At 41.6% G+C, this 24,946-nt stretch overlaps 1 protein-coding gene across 2 annotated transcripts in view; it reads right to left on the reverse strand.

The window, feature by feature from the left end:
* OSBPL5 (oxysterol binding protein like 5) overlaps positions 1-24,946 on the reverse strand; it is a 62,928-nt gene that overhangs the window by 8,766 nt on the left and 29,216 nt on the right. For both annotated transcript variants that reach the window (XM_074148592.1, XM_074148591.1), the window contains 9 exons: positions 18,622-18,793; positions 13,177-13,396; positions 8,847-9,031; positions 7,339-7,420; positions 6,617-6,715; positions 5,551-5,647; positions 4,508-4,606; positions 3,167-3,264; positions 974-1,063 (listed from right to left, as the gene is read on the reverse strand). In XM_074148592.1, the coding sequence (XP_074004693.1) occupies positions 974-1,063; positions 3,167-3,264; positions 4,508-4,606; positions 5,551-5,647; positions 6,617-6,715; positions 7,339-7,420; positions 8,847-9,031; positions 13,177-13,396; positions 18,622-18,793 (1,142 nt within the window). The remainder of the gene's footprint in view (positions 1-973; positions 1,064-3,166; positions 3,265-4,507; positions 4,607-5,550; positions 5,648-6,616; positions 6,716-7,338; positions 7,421-8,846; positions 9,032-13,176; positions 13,397-18,621; positions 18,794-24,946) is intronic.

The raw sequence follows: 24,946 nt of genomic DNA on the forward strand, positions 1-24,946 counted from the left end.
AGATTGCCTGAGTGGATGAGTCAAATACCAAAGGCTACACTGTGGTTAGGACCTGACTATGGAAAGGGCTTTATCCATGCACATTTCACCTGACCTACTTTAAACATATCCTTTAGGGTGAGACAAATCTTGTCTCAGCAGTGACAATTTCTAATGACTGGGAAGGGAGCACAGGTCAACAATAATGAAGATGTAGATGTCTAAATGTTGCAGAGATAAATGCCTAAGTGTCCACCCCAAAGCCAGGGCTCACCGCTTCGGCCTCGGTTACCAGGAGTTCCCAACCAAAACTCTAGTCTACGTCCTTCACCATGCAACTTTACTCTTGCTGGATTTTGGCTTAAGGATGCCTTTGAGTGATTCACTCGTGGATCCCAGGTGTGCAAAGGGGCTAGCTGCTCTACTGACTATTCCGAGCTGCCCATACAGATAGACCCTCACAGAATCTGTCTCTTTGTCTTTCATCTCATGAACAGAGGAATAACTGTCTTCTATCATAAAGGTTTGCTGTGAAAATAATGAATTTAAAACCCCATGAAGTTCTTCCCTGATACTGCCGTAGCTGGGGAAGTAGTAATTAAACATTAGACGAAAGGAAGCCTCATGATTTTCACCATCACACATAAGACACACTATGTCTCCTGTCATCAGTGCTTGTCCTAAGCCTGGGACCCTAAACACAGAGCCACTGGCTTTGATGGAAACACACCTCACTTTGGTCTAGGCTCTGGGAGTGCAAGTGTTACTCGCACTGCAGGTGGACGGGACTACGGAAGCATGAATGACCTTGAGAGGAGTGGCCCGGAAAGCTCTGCTTGCCTGCACTCCCTGGGGATGGAGGGAGGAGGCAGGACAGGGGCCCCCCACAGCCCCCACTCCAGCACAGAGAGCCTGCCAGGGGCTGCCAGTCCTCCCATGCACCCTGCTGCCACGCGTGCTTAAACTGTCAGCAACTTTGATTGTGGTATGTTACCCAGTGTCCAGTGAGAGTTGCTAAGACTTCTTCTCCTGATTTAATCTTCCCAGAGATTTGATTAATGCTTGCGCTGCCACCGAAGAAGGGCTGTCAGGGGAGAATAGGAATAGAAAATATGATCAGTCTAGTGAGAACTGGAAGGGAGCCAAAGACAATGATGCAGCAGGAGGGAAGGAAAGTGCAACCTGCTTGATTTCCACTATTTCTGGGGAAAGGCAGAATGAATTCTAAGATGGATTTTGACTGCCTAGTATGGTGCCCTCCTCCTTTTGTTTGCAATACCTAAATCACTGAAGGAGCTGCAGGAGGGGAGATAAGCCTTCAGGTGGATTAACATTCAGCAGTGCAAGGCCTTGCCTTCACTGCAAATATATTTATTGTCAGCCAGACATCGGGATAAATGTGTGTGAGCAAGTCCTTCCCATTGTCCAGAATCACATTACAGTCTGCAGCCTTATACTTGCAGCCTCGTCCAAAAAAAAGGAGCAGCACTAAAGTAGTTGGTGACTTTTCCTGCTTAGGGGACAGCAACAGCAGTGTGGCACTGCTGACGGCTGCATCTGTGTGAAGTCTCTAGTGTGAAGAAGCTCTCGTCAGCAGCAAACAAAAAAAAAAAAGAAAAAAAGAAAAAGGGTATTTCCAGAGTCAAGGAAAAGATTCTCAGAACAATGGAAAATTCCCCTCACCTCCTGCCTGCCAAACACAGGAAACAGCAGTGATAGAGTGACCAGCTCTTCCATTCGTTCCACACAACATTTCTTCAGACATTTTAGCAGCTACTTTCCAATAACTTTTGTGCAGAGGAACCTTTTTTTTTTTTTAATAACAATATGAAACCAAATTTCCCGCAACACCCATGGAAAAACAAACCACAAGTATCTCAAGAATCAATGTATGCATTCCAGCAGAGAATTGGTACATATCCAAATTAGTAACAAAGTTATGGGGTCTACCTTTAACTTCTCAATTCTACCAAAAAGGTGGTTAAGAAATATTGAAAGCAGAGCACGTAATTAAGCCACAGGGACCTTTCTGAGTCATGTTTGGACTAAGCTTATTGTAGTCAAGCCAGAAAAGATGGCTCTGCATTTTAAGCTCTGAAGTGTTTGTAGGTTTGAGCTGACACTGGCTGAAGTCAGGGAAATCCTCCATCGGCCTCAACACAGTACATCAGGCCTATGAGAAGAACAGGCTTTAAAGACAATGCAATGCATATGCCAATGTCAAAGAAGTACATGGGGTAACAGTTCACTTTGTGAGGGCTAATAAAGACAGAAGATTATTATTGCCACCAGAAAAACACAGTCTGCAAAAGACTCCCCTAACTCCAGCAACCTCTCACATTTATGTTGGCTCTCTAAAGCTCTAAAGTCCTACAGGCTCTCAGTTCTCCATCTTTCATTTTATGCCCAGGCAAAAAATTGTTTGTTGGAACAGAAAAGAAACGATGTTCCTTAAAAACTTAAAAAGCAAGTTAACTGTCCAAGAAAAGCTACGGGTCATCTCTTTCCCTCTCAAATTTTAACACATATAACTACAGAAATGCCCAATGATGTCTCCATTTTATCTGCATACCATACATTTGCATCATCAGGCTTTCTAGGGGAGGGAATCGCTACATGAACAAGTCGGTACAAGTGTGGCTTGTACTGACAGTGCGGCTTGTTGGTGTGATAGTCACCCAAAATTATCTGACTGAAAATGAGTTCTTACCCTACTGTCAAGGCAAGGTCCTGTAGCCTTGAGAAACACAAGGTAGAGTTGATCGTAATACCTACAAGGTAAGAGTACGTATGTGATGGCTACTGGAGAGCTACACTGAAGATCCACATCCTGAGTTGCTTTAAAGTAATATGTATATCTCGCTGTATTTGGCAAGCAAAAATAATTGCAGCTTCCTAAACAGAAGCCACACTGTCATTGCCAAGGATTCAGAACAGAGTTTGGCCAGTAGCCAGCTGACTAACACTACACAATTCATGTCTAAAAGTCAGGCTTCCTGGGTTTAAACTGAATTGCACTAGACAAAACTGACTGCAGGACGATGCCGCCCTTGCGGGCAGGCCAGCCCTTGGTGGATGCATACATTATTGGTACATAAATGATCTGAAGTCTATGGTCAAACCTTGCCTGGAGCACACAGAGGCAATCCTGAGACCCATTCAAAATGGAGGCCTCAATGTCTCTTACCTTTAGCTTGAATTCCAGTTCCGCCCTGTGGTTAGTTTTCTCACAGTCGATGGTAACTTTCCCTCCAAGCTCCATTGTCATGGTACCATATAAAAGTCCTGAAAGGGAAAAAAGAGACTTAAGAGAGGCCCAAATGAAAGCAATAACTCAAACTGGTTCTTGCTGACACGCTATGAAATTCACTACTTGGCTTAAAGTTTTGAAAAACAGAACTCAAAGTTTCAAGGAAACGGCTCTTTACTATAAGCATGAATAATCCTCTCTTGAGTCCATATTCCCCATTGATTACACCAGCTAGGAAACAGCTTGACTCACAGGTGCTGATAGTCCATCTGTGGTAAGCTGAAAGTGGGAAAGAAAAAATACGAAAAGTTGTGCCCAGCAACTTCATTTATACTAGTGCTTAAACAGATGCAGCCGCTTCTCACAGGGTGGATGGGACAGACAGGAGCTGTAATGTGATTCAGCAGAATCTGGGAGACTAGTGGTCATGTAGGGGACTCCTTTTTACACACGCTTACCATTTTCTGAAAAGGTCATTTGCAGAAAAAGAAAAATTGACAAAATAAAGATTTATGCACAGGAATAGTTCACAGAGGGCACGATTTACAGCAGTTACTGTTTTCAGGCAGCTAGACCCTCCATACATATTAATTTACAGGTCAACATGCCAAAATAAAAAAATTATTCAAAAAGGAAAATTGGATCAAAGTGCTGCTGGAGTGATTTTATCACCGTGGTTGAAATCCTGCTGGCACCTCCTAAGGAGAAATGCAAAGTTACAGCAGTGAATCAGCAGCCATCCCCTGGGCTCAGCGCACATTCAGCTCAACAGAGCAGTCACACGGTAACAGGTATCAGCCTCACTGAGGCAGCTCATATACTGGGGAATATCATGATTAGAGTAAAAAAGAAATCAGAAGTCAGGAATTTCCATCATCTCAAAAAGTCAGAAAATATATTAAACAATTTCAGTGTTAACATTAGAAAAACTTTTTATCCTCAGAAGCTCAAAAATGTACTTGTATTCTTTCCATCTTCACTTTATCTGCAGTGCGTATACGCAGTATTTTTTTGTTTCTACATAGTGTTAAAATTAACTTAGATGGGCCTAATTCTGTCCTCAGCTCTGCACAGACAAATCAAAAAGACTTCAGTGAAGATTACCAGTCTTCTGCTGAGCGCTATTACTCATGTGTGGAGCAACTGCTCCCTGGAATTACCAGCCCCTGCTGTGCCAGGTATTCAAAAGAGAATAAGAGAGCCAGCACAAGGTTAGTCAGTAAGATACCATTATATTATTCTTTCTGTTTGCTTCCTATTTGAACAATCATAACTTACCTTTACAGTGGGCGTATGGCATAGTAATTATATAATCTTCCCCCCTATTTAGAAACATGAGCTTTGCTTTCCCATCCAACAGTGCAGAAAGTGAGTTACCTAGAATTTGAAAGGACAAATACATATATATTTAACAATGCATGTGATACTTGGTTCACTCATCCTACTCTAGAAAAACATTTCCATTTAAATGTAGGTCACTAATGAAAGAAGAGATATGAAATGCTAATAATTCAAGACCCTGCAAATCATTTATTGTTTGGAGGCAGGCAGTTCTAATAAACTCTCTGCCGTGTGGCTCATATTTGCTGTGGCATTTAGCCCCTGTTGCAGAAAAGGCAGCAGATTAAATAAATCATTAGTGGGATGCAGAAAGCAGTTGAAATGATTAGAAGTTTTTCAGGTCCTTCTGTTCTCAAAACTTCTCTGATTGTGTATGATCCCAAATAACAAATAAAATTGCCAGAAGGACAGCAATGACCATTTACAAGTGTTTCAGCAAATACATTTATCAGAGGATAGTACTTGAGAGGCATTTGTCTAGACAAAAAACCTATTTCAAACAGCAACACTGTTTCAGAGCCTGCAGATGTGCTGTCTCCATTACGACTAAAAGATTCGAGGCCATTCTGAAGCTCCAGGGTTCAATTCTCAGAAATCTGGGAGCTAGATAACTGGTTACATTTATGCAGAGACTTTTGCAAAAGTCAGTTGGATGATCAGATAGTTACAAAATGACTCATCCATGAGCATCTACATTTGCCCATACATTCTCACGAAGCTTTGCTTTCTGAAAACCAGTTTTTTAAAGCTCTCAGTTTTTCTATCCATTTTTTTTTTTTTAACATTGGTGTGATCTCCCACTGAAATGATAGAAATAGGGAAAACCCAGGAGAGCCAAGACAAGGAATTAGGGTGTCCTGGTGGTAGGTCTCTTAAGCATTTATTTGTTCTTAACTTTCAACACACTCAGGAGTGATTGAAAAACAAACCAAAACCAATAGCACAATGTTACCTGGAAGTGTCTAAGCTTAATGCCTTACCATAAAACTTGGACCTAGCTAGAATGCTGCCAGAAATGCAGAATCCATCCTTCCTATTGCTGACATGAAAAGCTGACACTGGCGGATGATGGGAGACCTAGAAAAAAATAGGCACGGGTCATTTACAGCAGTCTTTACAAGCTAAGCAGAGCGGTGGGTGCATACACAGCCTCACACGGTGCTACACCTGCTCTAGGGAAAATGCAAGACAGAGGCCACAGGACTGAGCAGAGTCCTCTAAGCCCCATCTGTACCTTTAACCTTGGTGTTAAAGGAGGGATTATGATATGTGAGAACATTATATGTGTAAACTTTCTCCCCCACCCTGTATTTTCTTGTCCTTAATGCCTTCAAGATCACTTTAGGCCAACAGGTACACTGTCAGATTTTCAACACAATAAATGACAGTGCAGGACTTTTTGGCAGCATCTGAATAACCTCCATAAAATGGATGAAGTGGCTGAAATAAAAGAAAACAAAATAAAAATGCTTTGATTAGATAGGAAAAAAAATGTATGTTAAACAGGAAGTCTGTACCTAAGTCCACATGGTCCTCAGATCCCTTTATTAACACTGTAAATCTCAAACTAAATATTGTCAGACCAGTTTACTTGTGAGCTCTGCCCTTCATTTATCCCCAAAGATATAGAGATAAGACCTCAATTTACTCCTATTAAAATCATTATAGAAAGTTTAGAAATAAAGAAAGGGAGGACTTGGTTATGTGTGTTATGCCCCTTTTGACATTGGCAACACAAACCACGTTTTATTAACAATAAGAAAACAGTAGGGCAGAATCCCATGGAAAAGGTCTTTATTGAAGAGGCTGATGTTATATATGGGAGACATGCTTTTATAGTCTTCAGTGCCCACCAAAGCTCACATAACCTCTGTAAATTGAAAAAGAAAAAAGATCAGCAACTAGTGTACCCCATGTCCCATTCTGGATGTTTACACAAAACTTCAAGCCCCTCTCCTAGGGTGAGATGAGAGGTGTGTTTCTATTCTCAGAGGTGCAAGCAGGCTGCTGTTTCCAACACCTGAGCATGCAAATAAAGCCACTTACCTGTTCTGCTATGTAAAATGTGTGACTGTTTGTCTGAGGGTGAAACCAACAGCAGCGAAACGTCTCTCCCAGGATAGGGTTGTATGGCTTTTTTATTCCCTGAAAAACAAAGCAACCAAGACCTGCTAGAAATTATGATTTTCAATCCAGCTCTACAGAGATGGCCACAAAACAACATAATAATTTTTTACCTGATGTTTTAAACTAAGTCAATCATAAGAATCCAAACTGAAGAACTGGGTACCTATATCCTCCTAATCTAATCTTTCAATTTGAGCCCCGGATTCATCTGCTAATCTCACCAACTTTACAAAGTTTTCAAAGCTTTGATCAAAGCTTTACAAAATGATCAAACTTTATTATTTCTGCTACTATATGCAGCAGGTGCATACTGATGTGGAAACATGGCACTATGGTACCAATAGGCCTGAAAAGGAAAAGGAGACCTGCTTTCAGCAAAGGGAAAAATCTTGCATCTGTGGACATGTTATTTGTTGTTTTGCTTTCTAACTGTCCAGCACAAAGGCTCTGAATTGATCAGCACTATTTTGCACTCAATATCTACTCTGAAACCAAATGCAACTTCAGTTTTAAAAGTACTGATCAAAGTCTTCTGAACAATAGAAGAGGTAAAGTGTCAAAGGAAAGGCAATAAAGAAATATAAAGCCACAGCAGAAGATTTCAATGCCTGTTACAACCCCAACTTCATGCATTCTTTTACCTTTGGCTTCTTATAGAAGCCGGACAGATACCACCTCAAAACTTGCTTCATTCGACTGTATGGATCGTCTTCAAGGACAGCCCTGCAGGACAAAACACAAAATGCTCTTTGTACTGCTCACACATCACAATCATTTCACACCCATATAATAACATTAGTTTCAACAGTATTTCCCCAGTAGTAAATAGAAGTAACTTCTGTGCTGTTGCAAGTGAAAAATGTGTCTGTCAGCAGAAATTATGCTTTTTTAGTTATATACATCATACAACACACACATAAATCCTTAAAAAGTGGCACCCCTTGCCCTGTACTCCTGTAAAAAGCCTAATAAAATTTCTGGACTGTATCATGTTTGATTGGACATTCAAGGATGTCAGTGTGAGGCTACCACTCACACTAGCATTTAGTTACAGCTAATAGTACAGTGTGAGTCAGAAAGCAATAATACTTATGCCACCAAAATCAAAGACAATTCTATTTTCCTCTCTTTTTCTTTGTTTCCCTCTTCCTTAAAAGATATTTAAAGCTGATATGCTACATAGCCTCTTTCATTACTTTCAGATTTTATACAATAATTTAGGTTGGAAGGGACTTCTCAAGGTCATCTCAGCCAACCCCTCCCTGCTCAAAGATGAAGTGGGAAGTAAACATAAACAATAGAGTTCCTAATATTTCCAACCATTTAGATTTGAAAATCAACCTGGAAAAATTCTTGCAAAATCCATTTAGAAGGATCATCCATACCACAAAGACATTTATTTCACAAAATCTCCAAACCTCTTGAAGTTTTCTTAGATCTCAGCACTGAGGAGAATGATTTCCTTAACTTAAGATGTTAGAAATACCACAAACAAGGCTTGAAAATACCATGATTCTAAAATTACCCAGAGGCAGTGGAATAAACATGAGTAACTTGTGCTGCTATTTGAATATTGTACACACTGGATTTAAAATACACCAGGCTTATCTCATTGAGAAGGCTGGTCCTATATGCAAGCACAACATTTTCTATTTTCTACTCTGCTTCTCCCAGCAGGTCTCTTGCAAAAATGATGCTAAAAGATGTTTCTTATTTGTTTATCAACCAACATAATTATGTTGCTTTTGGGGGCAGAAGAGCTTGTCTGCTCTTTGCTCTGTCCTACTCCTCTCCATACACGAGTAAACCAGAAGGTGGCACAGGTCTGCTGCAAGATGCTCAGAGGCATAAGCTGAAGCCCCATTTGTTCCAGCCAATGCTGGTAAACACATAGATGTGGAAATGTAGTTTTGTCTGAAGTTTAACAGTTTTTCTTGCTTCCTTGCCCCTGACTGGCAGCAGTCCATCTTTAAAAGGTCACTGCAGCTGGGGCCTGGCTTAATTTACACTGAATCCAGAGTCCTGGGTATTATTTGGGAGCCTTTCAAGCATACAAGCACACCACAGCCAGCACCAAGCTAACACCATAACACATTTTCACAAATATAAGAAAAGTGCCCACATCAGGCACACTCTGTGTGCTGCTTACTGGGAAAGCAGGTCGGCATGGTAGTAGTAATCAGAGAGTTTGTTAAGGAACGAGCGTGGCTCCAGGATGAAGGTGGGCAGCACCACTCGTGACAGGTCCATGCCAGGCCGTAGCTGTTTCAGCAGGATCCACATCAGGCTCTTGTTCTCTTCAGAGACAGTTTCTGTTTGAGATGATTCACCTGTCTGCAATGGGAAAAGGGAAGTTCAGAGCAGAAACAGGAAAACAATTTCTTGCAGGTGCATTTACCTGGAGAGTCCAAGCTCAGCCAGGCATACCTGGCTCTGGCACAAGGGTGAATGCCCAATTACACCACTGCAAAGAGGCATCAGCTTTGTCTCAGGAGAAGCGAATCCCCAAAGCACTAAAGTGAGTGGCAGAGAAAGCCCTGGGCTTCTGCGAGAGCTGGACCACACAAGGCAAGGGCCACCCCTTTGCTGTTCTCCTTCCTAAGCCACTGCCTCCACACACCTCAGGACTTCAATGGGCCAACCTGGACCAACACTGACCAAGGGGAACCTGCACTGCAGTCCCTCAGGAGGTGTGGACATGCCCATGGCTGTTACAGCATCACTGTGACCTGTTGGGATGCATACGAGAAGCAACTCTTGGTCCCATTCTCAGCAAAGGAAAAACTGCAAGATTTACTATTATACATGTAGAAAAATGTAGGAGATAAAGGAGCAATCAATAAAGAATGGAAGCAGTCCTCCAAGTTCAAAATAAGACAAACTGGTAGTGTAGGTATGGTAAAGGCCCCACTGACAGGTGACATGCTTAAAAACTAGAGCACCCCCCAGCACTGCTCAGTGCCCTTTGCAGCAAAAGTGCAGGTAATGGTAAAAAAGGCAGGGATTATATTGTGGTTCAGCTACAACTGTGTAGTTCCTCTGCATTCAGTGGGGCTACATGAGGTTTAACATGGGGGAATAGGCCTTTCAAGCCACTGGAGGAAGAAAATGAAACTAAATTTTCAAACATGAATGTCATTTTAATGCATCCTAAGCATCATAATTTAACAATGAAAGAGAATACTTAGGCTTTCCACTGTTTTTAAGCGAGAGATTTCTATGAGCAATAGGGCACAGATCCACTTCTGGAATGGATCTTGGTTTGGGAGAGGACACATAGCATATCCCAACAGGATTAGCAAATGGTGTAAATCACTAAACACTCATTTTCACCACCTGAGCATTCTCAGCACCACCTTTTTGGCTCCCAATCAGCCCCTTTACTAGTCAAGCAGAAACACACAGTAAGGCCAGCTTGCAGGCTGAGGGGAATTTCAGATTGAGGAACAGCAAAGCTCTTTTCATTTCATCATTTTTCCATTATCATATTATTCTTCTTGTGACAGTCTGTGCAATATACAGCTTGAACCTTCAAGAAATGGAAACCGTTAAAGAGTATAATACCACAGTGTCATCTAAGTTTTACAATACACATGAGTCTACCAGAACTTCCATTATTTATCCAGGTTCTCAAGTATGCGTGTATTTGCAATGTAAATTAATGCCATGTTGAAATTGCTGTACAAGGTGTTACTCAGGATGAATCACTGCAGAAGGGACGGATGAAAAGGGAAGGAGAAGAAGGTGCAGGAGGATGAGAACAAGTCATTTCTGGTTTGCTTTGCCCTAAAATAGATCACCCTCCATAACCCTTTTGATAACTCGTTAAAACTAAAAGCTTGGGGAAAAATGTCCTTTTCTTTACCAGTCTACCTACTAAAAAGTGCCATTTTTATATTCTAGACCAACTTTTGCAATCTCAAAGTCCTTCTGCCACCTGTGTCTGCCTTCACATTCCTGCTGCAAACAAGGCAAAGCTGGAACATCAGATGCACAAGCACACACCTTTCAAATGCATGCAGATGCACATAGGTACGTGCATACCTTTCAAATGAGCTTTCAGAGCCAAGCTGAAAATTTAACAGTGATAGTTTGCATGTGTGACCTTTGTCCTGCCAAATCTGAACTGTACCCACAGACTGAGGGGCAGCAGTTTCAGTTTAAGATGACAGTTAATGTTATTAATTGGCATCTGTTTACCTTGATACAACTCCACCCATTGCTGATAGCAAACTACACCACTGCATACAACCTACTTTTCCTTTTGTTACTGTCACCAGTGGGGTAAGACTCAACTACCAGTCCTATCTCTGTGTCCCAGGTGACGACAGCCCCATCTCTTGGCCAACAGGAGAAATCTAATAAAACACCTAATGGCCAAGGCTACATGGCAATTCTTTCTGAAGGCCCACTGGATGTTACCTCTGCCTGAGCAGCCACATTATGGTTAGCCTTATTTTATACTACACAAAGTGTCACTCTACAGCAGAAATTTAGTCCTTTCCATTTGGTTTGTACCACATTTTTTATTTTAATGTAAAACTGCAGAGATCTCTCTCACTCTCACACACCCACATACACACATCAGAGCTGCCTGTAAGGCTCATTCAAACACCAAGTTGTCAGCCTGCCCTACCAACACTTCTAGGACAAGTTTGTCACGTGGCCAGAGTGACAGAATTTCAGAATAAGCAGCTGACAATTTTAGCTGATTAAGTTTGCCTTAATTTTGCTGTTGCTTAGTTGCTCAGCTATATCCAAAATCCCCTGTTTGGACCCAGTTACCATTTGCTGTGTGTCTGGGGTGAGATTTGGAGGGAGAGACTCACAAAAGAGGAGCTGGAGTTTTTTTTGTTCTGTAGGCAACAGTTCTGTTTGCAAGCACAATTCCTGCAGCAGGGTCTTGCACCTCACACCTGACATCTGAAACGGCAGCAAACATATGCTACCTGGATTGGTGGCTCCAGATCACAAACTGCTGCTCTTGGGGGTGGTTGGGCTGTGGGAAGGAGGAGGCAAAACTGAGCTCCTCCTGTATCTCTGCAAGGTGGTAAGGCAGAGACACTCTTTTGTGGTTTCTCATGTAGGTTGTCTTGCTATAAGGAGTCTGTGAAGAAATAAACAGGAATAATATAATCTGTGTGTGGGACACCTAACCATTCTCAATGTTATAAGTTATCACTCAGTGAAACCTAAGAGTGTAATTAGGTTATATTTAACTATATTTGTTTCCTCAATATTAGTAGTACACTTTCAGAAAAATGTTGAAAGAGGAGAGTAAGAGGCTGGTGAAGGGTCAAAAGCACAAGTCTTATGAGGAGTGGCTGAAGGAACTGGGGCTGTTTAGCCTGGAGAAAGGGAGGTTCAGGGGAAACCTTATGGCTCTCTATAATTGCCTGAAAGGAGGTTGTAGAGAGATGGGGATCGGTCTCTTCTCCCCAGTAACAAGCAATAGGACGAAAGGAAATGGCCTGAAGTTGCAACAGGAGAAGTTTAGATTGGATATTAGGAAAAATTCTTCACTGAAAGGGTTATCAAGCATTGGAACAGCCTGTCCAGGGAAGTGGTTGAGTCACCATCCCTGGAGGTATTTAAAAGATGTGTAGACATGGTGCTTAGGGACACGGTTTAGTGGTGAACTCGGCAGTGTTATGTTTACGGTTGGACTCAGTGATCTTAAGGGTCTTTTCGAACCTACATGATTCTACAATTCTAAGAAAGAAACCGCTTTCTAGCAAAGTGGTTTTCTTTGAAGCACCAAGAGTTCAGCTTCCTTGTTCAAAGCAATAGGCAAGGGAGTGCTCAGGGCCCTCCTGACACTGGAGCAGAGCTCCTCCACTGCCTGCCCACACTGATTCTCACTCAACACACTTGGCTCCCCCAGCTCTCTACTGCTGCCTTCCACAGAGGTGTCACAGTGACATCCAGCTAACAAAGGCTCTTATATGGAACAGAAATGCATCCTCCTGCTGCTAAATGACATAAGAAATGGCTTTCCTACAAGAACCTGTCATTTAGGGATCAAGTGGCTCAAATGCTCCATTAGGACACACAAAAAGGATGTTCCATGCATAATGAAAAAAGGAAAGTATCATATTTTGTATCACGCAAGGACTGAGCATCCTAATTGGCCAGGACACCTGCCCAGAATAATAATTCCCCCTCCCACTGGCTCCACAAAGCACTGTGCCAATGCTATGCAGCTCTTTAATGCAATAACTGGTTAAAGCAATCGCGGATGCTGGAAACATGCCAAAGCACAGTAGTGCAGCTGCTGTTCATAATGCATAATTATTAGAGCACAGGATAATTCAACATAATTTAGCAGAAAGATATGCATTGCTTTATCTGTAAAATACTGGAACTCACAAAGCTGGTTCTTAACTGCCATGCATCTAAAAGGCTGAATGACAAATACTATAAACAGAAACATTTTAACAGAAACAGGCAGTGATTAAAATATTTTTTTTTTCTTTTACCTCCCCAAATTCCTCATAGATCTGTTCAATATAAGTTGTCCCTTTCCTTCCTGGAGAGACCTCTCCATGGATTTCTGACTGATCGCTCTCACTTTCATTTGTCTTCCGGCTGTTCTCATGTGTTTCATTCTCCGACTCTTCTACGTTGTCTCTCTCAGACTTGTCCGAAAAAGCATCATTTTCCAAATGGTGGTGGTTCTCCAGGGCTGATTCATTCAAACTGCAACACACAGTTCATTACTTGCTTCAATTTGATTTACAAAGCCAGATTACTTAAGGCCTTTTAGATAAACTAAAAACACGCCCCAGGACTCAAAATAGGGTGTGCAGCCCAGGAGAGTGCAAGACATTGGTTTGCTGAATAGCAGGGTTTTCATCACAGAAACAGTGAGATATTTTCCATAAAAATTCTTCCTCCAAACTGCACTTTGCAAAATCTGCCACATAACTCCACCTACCCATCCTTATGCAGAATTGCCACTGTCTCTAGATGGGAGCCTACATACCAGAGGGATACAGAGCACACACTAACAACTGTATGGTGCTGATTAGAGAACTGAAGTGTCAATTGGGAGAGATTTTTCCCTTTACAGATGCAAATCAGTGGATCGTAGCATATGAGAGAAATATGGCTGTATGGGATACATTCTCTTTTCAGTGCTACTGCTACTTTATTTCAACAGATTGTGGTCCTAAGTCAGCCCTACGCTAGAAAAGGCAAATTTAAAAATCAATAGAAGCATGTATTTTCACACACACCACCTCCCTCCACCCCTACCCCCCTCAAACTAACCCGGGGATACCAGGTTAACCAGCCCAGATAATGCTGTGTGGAAGAAGAGAGTTGAAAGCATGGAGTGGACAATTACATGTAAGAAGAATACCCAGATAATAACAGCATCCAAGGGAAAGTGTGGAAGGTGTAGCAAGCTTCATGCTCACTGATCCAGGCTTTAGAGAATGAGGAGAAAGCCAAAAATTCTCTCTCAAGTACCCTATAGCATCTCCATTTGAAAAAGCAGATGCAGTTCATACGACAGATGGCAAACATAATTAGATGGGCCAGAGGTCAGACGTTGAAAAGTATTCACTAGATGCCTGTTTTTTCAAGTGATATTTAGCTTTGACTTCATTTTTCCCTATTCATACATGCCTTTGCACACACATCGCCTCTTTCATGGCCTAGCCTAGCTCTCAGTGCTGACCTTCTCATCTTGACCTTCCTCTGAAAATTTCTTACCCAAGTTTTCATGCAAAATTGCTCTTGGATAGAGCAGTAAGAAAATATTTCCAGCTATACAAGGGGTTTCAGAGGATCCATGGCCATGGATCTTGAAGAGAAGATCTTTGTTACGTCCTGTAGTCTATCTCCCTTTCAAAGCAAGATATCTCTTTTCAGTACATGGGAATGTTCTGCCCAGCCTGAAGTCTCTCCATGATGGGCCTTTTCTCAGGCCATTCTGAGCATGTTCCAATTTTGATTATATATTAATGCTGAAAGTTCCCATCCCTTGCTCTCCCCCTCTTTTTTTTTTGTTAAGATAATTCAGTATTGCTAGTTAGAGCCAGATTAAAAAAAAAAAAAAACACCAGAAGAGTCAGAACACAGAACTGGCATCAGCTTTTCAGAAGATCTCAACTTCCAACTATGCACTGAAATAAGCTCATAATTTTTAATACACCAAGCAAACTACATTGTGACAGTCACAGTCCAGTGTCTGGAGAAGCTCAGTTTCTAGAGTTCTTTTGAAAGTGTCATCTACAGCTTTCTATGCCTTTAGAAAATCCTTCTTTCAACTCCACTTGTATATATATGCATGTATGCATATATATCTGTGTGTATATATATATATAAACTACAAGCTTTTTTAATCTACACTTTTACTATAAAATAAGAGTAAGATCATAAATTGGTCAATGACCACTATACTCCAGCACTAATAATTTGCTATTAGACATGACATGTCTTCATCATTCTAGTGCCAGCATGTTACTTCTTTTTTTTAAGCTAGCAACTGTAATGACTGATAATGAAATACATTGAAAGCATAAAGTATAGCACGTGCATGAGTTAAAGACAATAAAAGAGGAAAAAGGTGAGGAGAGAGCTTTCTAGAGAGATTTTCCCATGATTCCTCAGCACAGATACTTCCTGGATGGTAGATCCAGGAAGTTATTAGTTGCTGATCATTTAAATATCTAATTTATTTCTTAATTTGTCAGTGATCAGCTAAATATGGGTTTGTGGTTGCTATGCTCCCTTACCTAGGAAAAGTTTTCTCCAGGGGGTAAAAATGGTTGAAAGAACAGTTCATTATAAGGCTTATTATTCATGACTGAGAAGTAGCACTTGTTTCTATTTCACATTTATAAGAAGAGCAAGTGTTTTTCAGTGTCACCTGCTTCACATTTGGGAAATATCTGGTTTTAGTGCAGCAAATGACTCTTATCTTAGTTTCCTTCACTCTCTCCCATTGTCTTTTAAGGATTTCAGATTTAGTCCAAGAGGGAATTAAATTCACATGAAATCCCACTCAACTGTGCACTGATTACCCACCAGTCACAAATAAGGCAAGACCTAACACATCCAGGGCCAAGGAGCCGCTCTGGGGAACCAAAGGAGAACAGATGGTCCTCATTCTGAGGAACAAGTTTGAGATGTTGAAGTGAAGCCAGGCTCTTCTATTCCTCCAAAGAGAATCATCACTGAATCAATCACGTATGATACGCTAAAAACAAAAACCACACCATGAGCTTGAATTAAAATCAATATAAAGACTTCCCAGAGGCTTCCAATAGGATTTGGACCAGGCTTTAAAAGCTGGGAGGGAATGACTATGCTGGAAGTCACGCTGCTTTTCCACCATGAACATGAACACCTTGGCATCTTTCACAGCTAATTTACTGTTTCAGCATATTGGAGCTGTCTTATACCAGTGCTTTATTCTCTGGGGGCATTCCTGGAAACTTCAGTCAGTGACCAGGACTCCTTTGGTTTGATACCACTCTTCTACACAAAGCAAAAAGAAAACCCTTTTGGCTCTTGTCAAACAAGTAAACCAGCCAGATTCCTGGGATTGCTGGAGATAAGACATGGAAGCCACAAGAAATATAACTTCATATTAAAAAGAAGAGTGCCTGGTGCCCTAAAGGCCTCTTGTCTAAAATCACAGATTTAAACAGTCCTTTAGCCTTTGATTCACTTGCACAGTTCTCTCCCTCTCATTCTTATATGCTACTAAAGACACAGATTCTAAAATCGCTGTGTAATCTTGACTTCTTTCCCAGCAGGAAAGGAGCAAAGCAGCCAGCAGACAGATGTAACTTTGGCTCAATGAAAGATTTGCCTTTGCCAGCTCCCTTGGGTTTTGTTCTCCCTATAATATCCATCATCTCCCTTTTCTTTTTCTTTTCTTGACAGAGTAGTTTGGCTAATTTGAAGATAGAGTTAAATGTAATTAACTGGCCCCCTAACAACAGCGTGCCAATTTAATTGGTAAGATTCCCTGTAGGGAAGGCATTTAATTAGAATGATTGAATCCCTATGAGGAAGTCACTGTCAGTGGCAAACCAAAAGCACTTTGCTCAGCACTTGCACAGTTTTGATTTTGCATTCTCCCTTGTTTAAATATTCTTTATTCCCCCAGGGACGACAGAAAGTTGTCCCTCTGTTCCACGGCAATCAAACTCCCCTAGGCTTTAAGCACTGGGGAAAGTCTGGGTACATATTAAAACCAGTGATAGGAGTCAGAAAGGAAAGCGTATTGTCCAGACGACCAGACGCTGAACAGCCAGCTTGAACCAGACTCAGCTAAAATCTGAGCCTGTCAGAAAAATCTGGTTCCAATTGTGGGTACTCGGTCCTGCTGGAAACTCTGCCACGTGTGCTACTGCTGAGCCCCATAATTCAAGAGGACTTTTAATGTTGAACAACTAAGAGGTGAAACAGAGGCATCATTTAAGCATCATTTATGCATCATATTTTGAAGAAGTACTTTAATACAGTTTAAACTCTATCTTCTGCACTTCCTTAGAGTAGCCATGGGTTTGCCTGAATATTCTCAGTGCCACAGGCTCCATTTTAATATAGCTTTTCTGTACACGCATCCATCATCTGAGAAACAAGTCCACTGAATTCCTGGATTCATCATCACAGCGAGCAGAGTCTTATGAGACTCTCTCTTAGGCAGAAAGAAATTAGAAAATAAAGGATTATGGAAGAAGCCCAAGAACAACAGACATATTTGCACAAGTACTAGGGCACATGGCCTGGTAACACATCAGACTTCCTTCTCTTCTCCCGTTGCTCTTCAGTAAAGCTCTTCTTCAAACTCTAGCTAAAAACCCAAACAGCAGAACTGGAGAACACGTGCTGGGAATACCAAAGACTTTCAGAGAAAGGGGCAGACCAAAATGCTGCTGTTCCTTTGGTCCCATGGGACCAGAGATACCTCAACACTCTGAAGAGGACTTGGATCCCTGCTGTTGTTATAACAGAGCCTAAGAAAACCACTTAAAGGTGAGGTCCCACTATGCAAGGCATCATCTTTGCAGACTGCAAGAACTGCTACCCTAAGAACTGTGTAAGCAGTGGTGCATTGCTATGAGCCCTAAGAGTCAAATTCATATCAGCAGAACTAGAAATACAGAAATACTAGAAATACTAGAAATACATCTCCCAGTTCCTACTCCAAGGGCCAAGTGTCTATACCAGAGAGATTTTTGAAGTTCCCTATTTAGCTATAAGCAACAGAAAAGGCCTGGGGTTTTTTAATGCTTACAGAGCTTTGATGTGAGTTGTTTCAAAATGCTGCAGTAATACTAGGAATATGAATAAGAAAGAAGGCTGTGGGGAGTTTTTTCCCTTATGTAAAAACTTATCTGATGCATCAAGGAAGAAATTGGAAACCACTCAAAAACCCTGTAGAGAGCGAAAGTAATTATAAAACTAAGGATGCAGTGTGTGGACTCTGCTGACTATGACACAGTATTATTAGAAAAGAGAGCACATTATTGAAAAATAGACCAGACTCTGAGCCATATGTGCTAGCCAACAGACAGACATTGTTAGTGATTGTGTCTGTGTAACCACAGGTCTGCTCTAGTAGCTACATTCTGCAATCTTTACTCAGGCAAGTCATTTTTCACACCAGCATCTCCAGACAGCATTTTGGCCCAAGGAAGGAGCAGAAGAAAATTGTTTATGAACACACGAACACAGATGAGGTTCCCCCCAGTCTGTGTGCTCAAGCATTAGTTGACAACAAACCTCATATGCACCAAACCTATATATTAGTGTTGGATGCAGCAGAAGAACATACAGGCTGGTTTTTAAACAGGTTTCCTTAGTGGTCTCTGGGTAGATTATGCTAAAGCTAAAAAAATGAGCAAGTGTTAGCCGTGCAACACCTCTCTGTGCATTAAGAAGTGATAGTCCCATCTTACTGGAAGAACTCCTGGTCTGAGATAGTGCTTGTGTGCAAGAGGTGGTTGAGCCCTGCGTGCGCAGAATCGTTCGAGCAGTTCATTTCTCCATCCTTTCCCTGCTTGGAGGCACTGAGCCGGAAGAGGCTGGAGCAACGCAGGGCAAGTTCCAAAGCATCCAGCCAGCATCGGCCTGTGAAAACAAAAGGAATTATTTAAGCACAGGAGAGTAAATAAGACAATTCATGCATTGCTCCTTAAAAGCTTCTAGCCTGGGAGTAGACCTCACTATAATTCAAGAGGTCACTGTGTACAATAGTCTATTTTTCATATATATAATTCCCAGGTTAACTTGCCAGAAATGGTGTGCTTTAGTGGCTGCCTGAGTGAGACATCTGCATGGGTAATACAGTGGGAAGTTCACCCCAACTCCCCCTTCTCTAATAGCATCTCCTTCTCTGATGTCCCACATGTTCACATCCACTTTTGCCCCTTTCTGATTCTGCCTTCAAACCACTGAGCAGCTCATGTCTGCAAGTTATACACCCCAAAAACATGTTCAGCATTTGGCACCCCCACCACACAGGCTACTGAATGGCAGGGAGATACCAAGGCACTGTGCTGAACAGGAGGGGCCTCTGCTTGGTGTGAGATCACTGAATTACAAGCCATCTTGGGGGTCCCACGCAGGGTGTAGTGCTGCAATAACAATCACTTTGAACAAGAGACAGCATGATCGATACTTGCCAGAGTGATTAAGACTAGAAGAAGTTGCTTGTCAGGCTGTTCATTTTTCTCTATTTTTTCCCTTTTATCCATTCCTTCTCCCTGCCCAGTCCACCAGATAATCTGGGTGGAGCATCAGTTTTTCCTATCTTGTCACAAAAAAATCTTTACCTGAAGGGTCTACTTTGCAAATACCAGAAACTATAAGCATGGCGCAGAGAGAAGACAAACTGCAGTTCCTACACACTGGAAAATCCTCACTGGATTTTCTTAAGGCCTGCCTAGGTCCCACAGGCAGGCAGCAAATGAAAAGCACAGGAATCCAAACTGACCCTTGGTTCCTTTTGCAATGATCCATACAAGTCTACAAAACTGTGTGTTAGTGTTGAAGTTGAACCACCACAATGCTGGATACGCTGTATTCTTGGAAGCACCTGAAAATAGCCTGCTTCTGTAGTACAGCCATTAATGAGGCCAGGACACCTGCAAATTGGCTGAACATTCAAGAATTGAGGTATCAAGGGAGTTATCCTCTAATTTCAAGCATGTAAAACAGAGCTCTTCATTACACTCCTCAGAATATATTTTGCAATAATTAGAAGTGTGCTTGAGAGGCAGTGAGGAAAACAAAAGGATTTTGCTGTAGCAATGGCAAGTGCTACAAACAGGTTTTCCCTGGACCCATTTGGGAAATATTTCCATTACATTCAATTCTATCACACACTTAGCATCAAGCATATGCATAAATCTCACTGTTCTCTTGAGCAGAATTCTCATCAATTTCGCTATGACCAAAATTTGGCTCTATAAGAAGATCAACAAATTAAAAAAAAAAAAAAATCATATGTATATGAAAAAACTTTTATAAATTTGAGTAGCTTTCAGTACTTGCTTTGATACAAAGCTGCAACCATTAAATGAGAGGAAAAATCCCCAAACAAAGAATTGCACTTGAACACTGAGCCACAAACACTGCAGAACCCAGTCATTTATTCTAATTTCATCCCATAAATTCTTTCAGCATCAGCTTATGATTTAGTAATAAAATCACACATAATGGTTAATAAAAGATTAGGAAGGTTGAAGGCTGTTGGAATTGATTTCACACTATTTTGTATTTAACAAATATTCTTGCATTAAGGCTTTACACGCAGAGATTTATTCCCTTCTTGCCATGTGGAGGATTTGCATGGATAACCCATTAGAGTTAATGGCTGCGCTGAGCACAAATCCACTCCCTCCTACATATCCCCTCTCCCCAAACCCATCAAGATGAAAAGCTGTTTCAGGCTATTCCATACAAAGAAGCACACTCCTGCTTAGGCTCACCTCCTTTGACTTTCCTCTGTCTTTACCTTTGCTTTTCTTTCCCAGTTCTGCAGAGTGAGGACCACATGATTCAACATTTGGAAATGCTGCATATGTCAAGATATTTTTATATTCAATGGTCTTGTAAAATCAGGTACTTTGATAGGTAGCTTGATTTGCAGCAGCACGAGCACTTTGGAGCAGTAATGGAGGTCAGTTCCTCAGCTCCCCACAGCACTCACAGAAAGACTTTTTCTTATGACAGTTATGGCAACACACTGGCTATGTCTATGCTTTCTAACAAGCGTGGCAATGGTGACCCTGAAGTCTCCCTCAGCCATCTTCCATACTATGCACCTGCAGCTCACCCCTCCCTGGGGCTGTAGGCAGAGCAGGTCACGCTGGCCGTGACCCCATGGGAGCTCTCTTGCCCCCCTCCACGGCCAGAGGTGTTCACTGGCACTAACATGAGCTTACAGGCTTGGTCAAGCCTTTGGGGTCCACCACATTACCAGAGGAAATTTCTAAATAACATAATTAGGTTTTTTTATCTCTTTAGATAACTCCCTGGAAGGGGTTTTGAGTGACTTTAATCTTTTCTGAAACCTTATTCAAGAAGCCTAAATTTTAAAAAATAAATAAATTTAAAATATCATTTTAATATTCCAAGGCAGAGACACAAAGCTTTAGAGGATCTTGCTGTGCATTAGTAGTCAGCATTATTTGTGCCCTGCAGAACACAGAAATGGCATCAGTGTAAGCCCTTGTTTTCATTTCTAAGAGAAATTGAATTCAAGGGATGCGCAGCATCCCCAAGCTAAGAAATGGCCCTTCAGCCATCAGGTGGTGCTGTGAATCCAAACAAATACATGCCACAAAACCAGATGTAAGTCATGGGATTTCCTCTGCAAATGAAAAGGTTACATTCTCTGCAAGTCAACAGTGTGTTAATTGTAGCATAACACCATAAAATTATACCCTCTCAATTTCAGGGATTGCACACAAGATAAACCTGTTTCCTTGCTAAAGGCCTACATGAAATGTTTTTACATATGAGTGATCTTGCTATGGAGTAATATTCTTCTTTATTGTGAAAATGATAGAAAAATGCTAGCATTTGAATTACTTAATTGCTTCCCTGACAAGTCTACTCACTCCCTCAGGAACTGCAGAAGGCGAAAAAAGTACGCGGTCACATAATTAAAGGCTGTCATCTATAGTCATGGTAGTCTGCACGAAGGATTCATGGTTACCTGAATACTCACATTTTCTAATTTTGAGTGGTTGACTCAAGTCAGGTTTTTTGTATGCAAGGTAATTCAATCAGAGAAGGATGCAAAATGTATTTCCTTCAGAGATGAATGGGAGCCCAGTATGATGCATATAAAGGAAGCAAAAAAGAGCTGTGAAGGAGTTACAATGGTATTCTTTTAGAAGGTTTGAGGTTTTTAAAGCTGCAATGTAAAACACTGCAATCAATTATCAGTTATAATTTTCCACAAACTGTGGCTTAAAACAAGCATATGTTTAAATTCTGAAGGAAAATTCAAGAACATATTGTCAGCCTATGGCAAAATCTCCCCATAGGCTTTTAAGTTTTTTTTATATCAAATGATGTATTACTCTATCCACTGCAATGATTACTTTTGGACAATTTCTGCAGAGATGTTGTCTCAAAAACACCTACATTACCTCCTTCTGCTTGGGAGCTGTGAACTAAGTATTCCCTTTCAAATGTTATTGCTGAGCTTTCCCTTTCTTTGTTGAATTTAGTATTTTGTCACTGACTTCCAAGGCGCAGCCCACAGAGTAAGCTCTGGCTCTTACCCGGGCTGCGGAGGTGGAAGGACGAAAGAGGGAGAGAGTATAATAGTCCATCTACACATAATGCTCCCATATATCTCTCAAGCCACATAGCCGGGATTATAAAACCCTGCAGCAGAAATCTTTCATCCAAGCTAACAGAGTTCTCAGTGAAGATAATACCAGGGAGAAATGACAGCCCACACAGAGAAGATCCCCAACTCCGATGTGCAGTCAAGCCAGCTAGATCACTCATACTGGCAGCTGGCACAAGGAGGACATTTCACATCACCCATCTTTCGGCACCTGAACTGGTCAGGGGGGTGGGTTGCCCAGCCAACTTTGGCCCCCTCCAGAAACGATGGGGAAAGAGTAAGACTTTGACAAGGCTGTTCCTGAAGCACCAAAAGTGGATGTCCTACCAGAGTGCTAGCGGTAGATTGGGTTCCTGCTCTCTTTTGTAGCAGCCTCTCTCCTTCCACTGATCATTTGTTTCGTTATCCATTCCCTACATCACATTAGCAAATGATGATCACAGCATTTGGCATGTGACAGATGTCCCAGAAAAGTGGGATGTCGGAGGAACACATCTGCACATCACTCAGGTGTGCTCACTGCAAAAAAAAAACCACAAAAAACCCACCCAAAACCAAAAGAAGTGTCTCCCCTGAGTAGGCCTGTAACCCTTTTTCTGTTACATGTGTTTACAGTAAAATGACGACAATCATCAGTAACAATTTGAAAAAGGAAACTCTGAAAAATCAGTTAAACACAGCTGTGTTCCAAGGTTCCTTACTTCTTGAAAGGTTTGGGAAAAATAAGCCAATAAAGGATGTGTGTTGCCTTGACCTCACAGAAACAAAGCTGAACATGCATCCCACGTATGTTTCAAAGCCCTCTCCAGGCCTTTTGGCTCAGCAGGCTGGAAAAGCACCCTGTGGTCCTTTGAGATGACTCCTGCAGTACAGTTGTGCAAATGGGAATCACTATGGCTTCTTGCAGGACGCTTCCCGGGTCTGCAGGGCACTGCTGCCACCATGCAGAAACCTGGAGGCTGAATAGGAGCAGCCATGCACTCGCACCAACTGTTTTTTTCACAGACAAAAGCAACTACTAAAACCAAGTGAAAAAAAAACCACATTTCTTCTCGCCCCTTGGAAAAAGAAAACAAATCCAAAATAACCGAAGGTTGCTTCTTCTGCTAACCTAGGCTCAGTTCAAGGAATAACTTGAGTCTGTCCTAGTCTTTGAACAGATCTAAAATTACAACAATATCACAGAGGAAAAAAAAAGGCAGTATTAAAAACACTCAGCTATTCAGAGTTGAAATTCTTTACAGTTACAATCAGTCACCTAGAAGAACTAATAATTTGACCTCCCAAGTCTATATGCCACATTTTGCAACAGCTGATCACAGAGGAGCCAGCCAACGTTCTCTGAGCACTCAGCAATAACAAAAATCTACTCAAGATGAAATCACATCATTGCACACTGAAATCTCAGTTTGAGACTATACTTTTTTCTTCCATTGCATTCCTGTAGCTACGGAACAGCTGGGATAAATCTCTTGCCAACTAAGACTTCAAAAGCCTCACACCTAGTAACCATACATTCCCCCAGAGAGGCATCACTAAGGAAGTATTATTCTTCTTGAATTATTGAAGTCATCCAGCTTTTGGCCTCATGCCTCACAGTTACAAGATAAATGCTTTTAAAAATCAACCTGAAGTAGACTGTCACCTGGAAACGATGAATTCTTGCTCAAGAGCACACAAATCATGAATGATGAGGAAGAGGCTGATTTGCTTCAGTCAGTGAACATTAAGGTCATTGTATTCAGCTGACTGCTTACTTTGCTGTACCACTTGGGTGCCTGCGTGTCTGATTTCTTACACTTTGGCTGTCGAGATGCAAGGATGCGATCTCTCAGTTAGCTGCAGGTGCAATTTATGCACAGAGCTAAATGAAGTCTGGTTGCAAATGCCTGCTTTTAAACTGCTGTGAAAGGTCTAAGGAATATGAAGGGCAGACATATAGCTAAGAAGGTAACTTCTATGTTTTCCAGTACTGCCAGGATCCAGCGATATATTTCATTATGAACTTGATTTCAAATTGCAATCTTCCTCCTGGTTCATTGCTTCTGCGTGTGACCCTTATTTCAATAATCTAATTTCCTCCCCAGATCAGAGCATCAATTCTAGGGGAAGGGCCAGATGCCTAGCAAAGAAATAACAACACTGTAAGCCAGACCATCAGGATTTCCACACAACTTCATCCACATCAGGCAATGGAGACTCCCCAAAGCATGCCTGAAGAGAGGGCAAGCATAAGGAACAAAATGTAAGCGTGGTTTACAATTCTACTGTTAAGCCTTTAACCCTTGGTAATCTGCCACTTTGAATTCCCCTAGTAACCCCTTTGGTGGCAGTGCCCATGACAAGGTGGAGGTCCGCAATATGAGATTTAAGCAGATGACTCAAAACGCTTAGAAGGTCTGGGGCACCGGTTT

Source organism: Numenius arquata, chromosome 6 (assembly GCF_964106895.1).
Source record: "Numenius arquata chromosome 6, bNumArq3.hap1.1, whole genome shotgun sequence".
NCBI classification, from domain to species: domain Eukaryota; kingdom Metazoa; phylum Chordata; class Aves; order Charadriiformes; family Scolopacidae; genus Numenius; species Numenius arquata.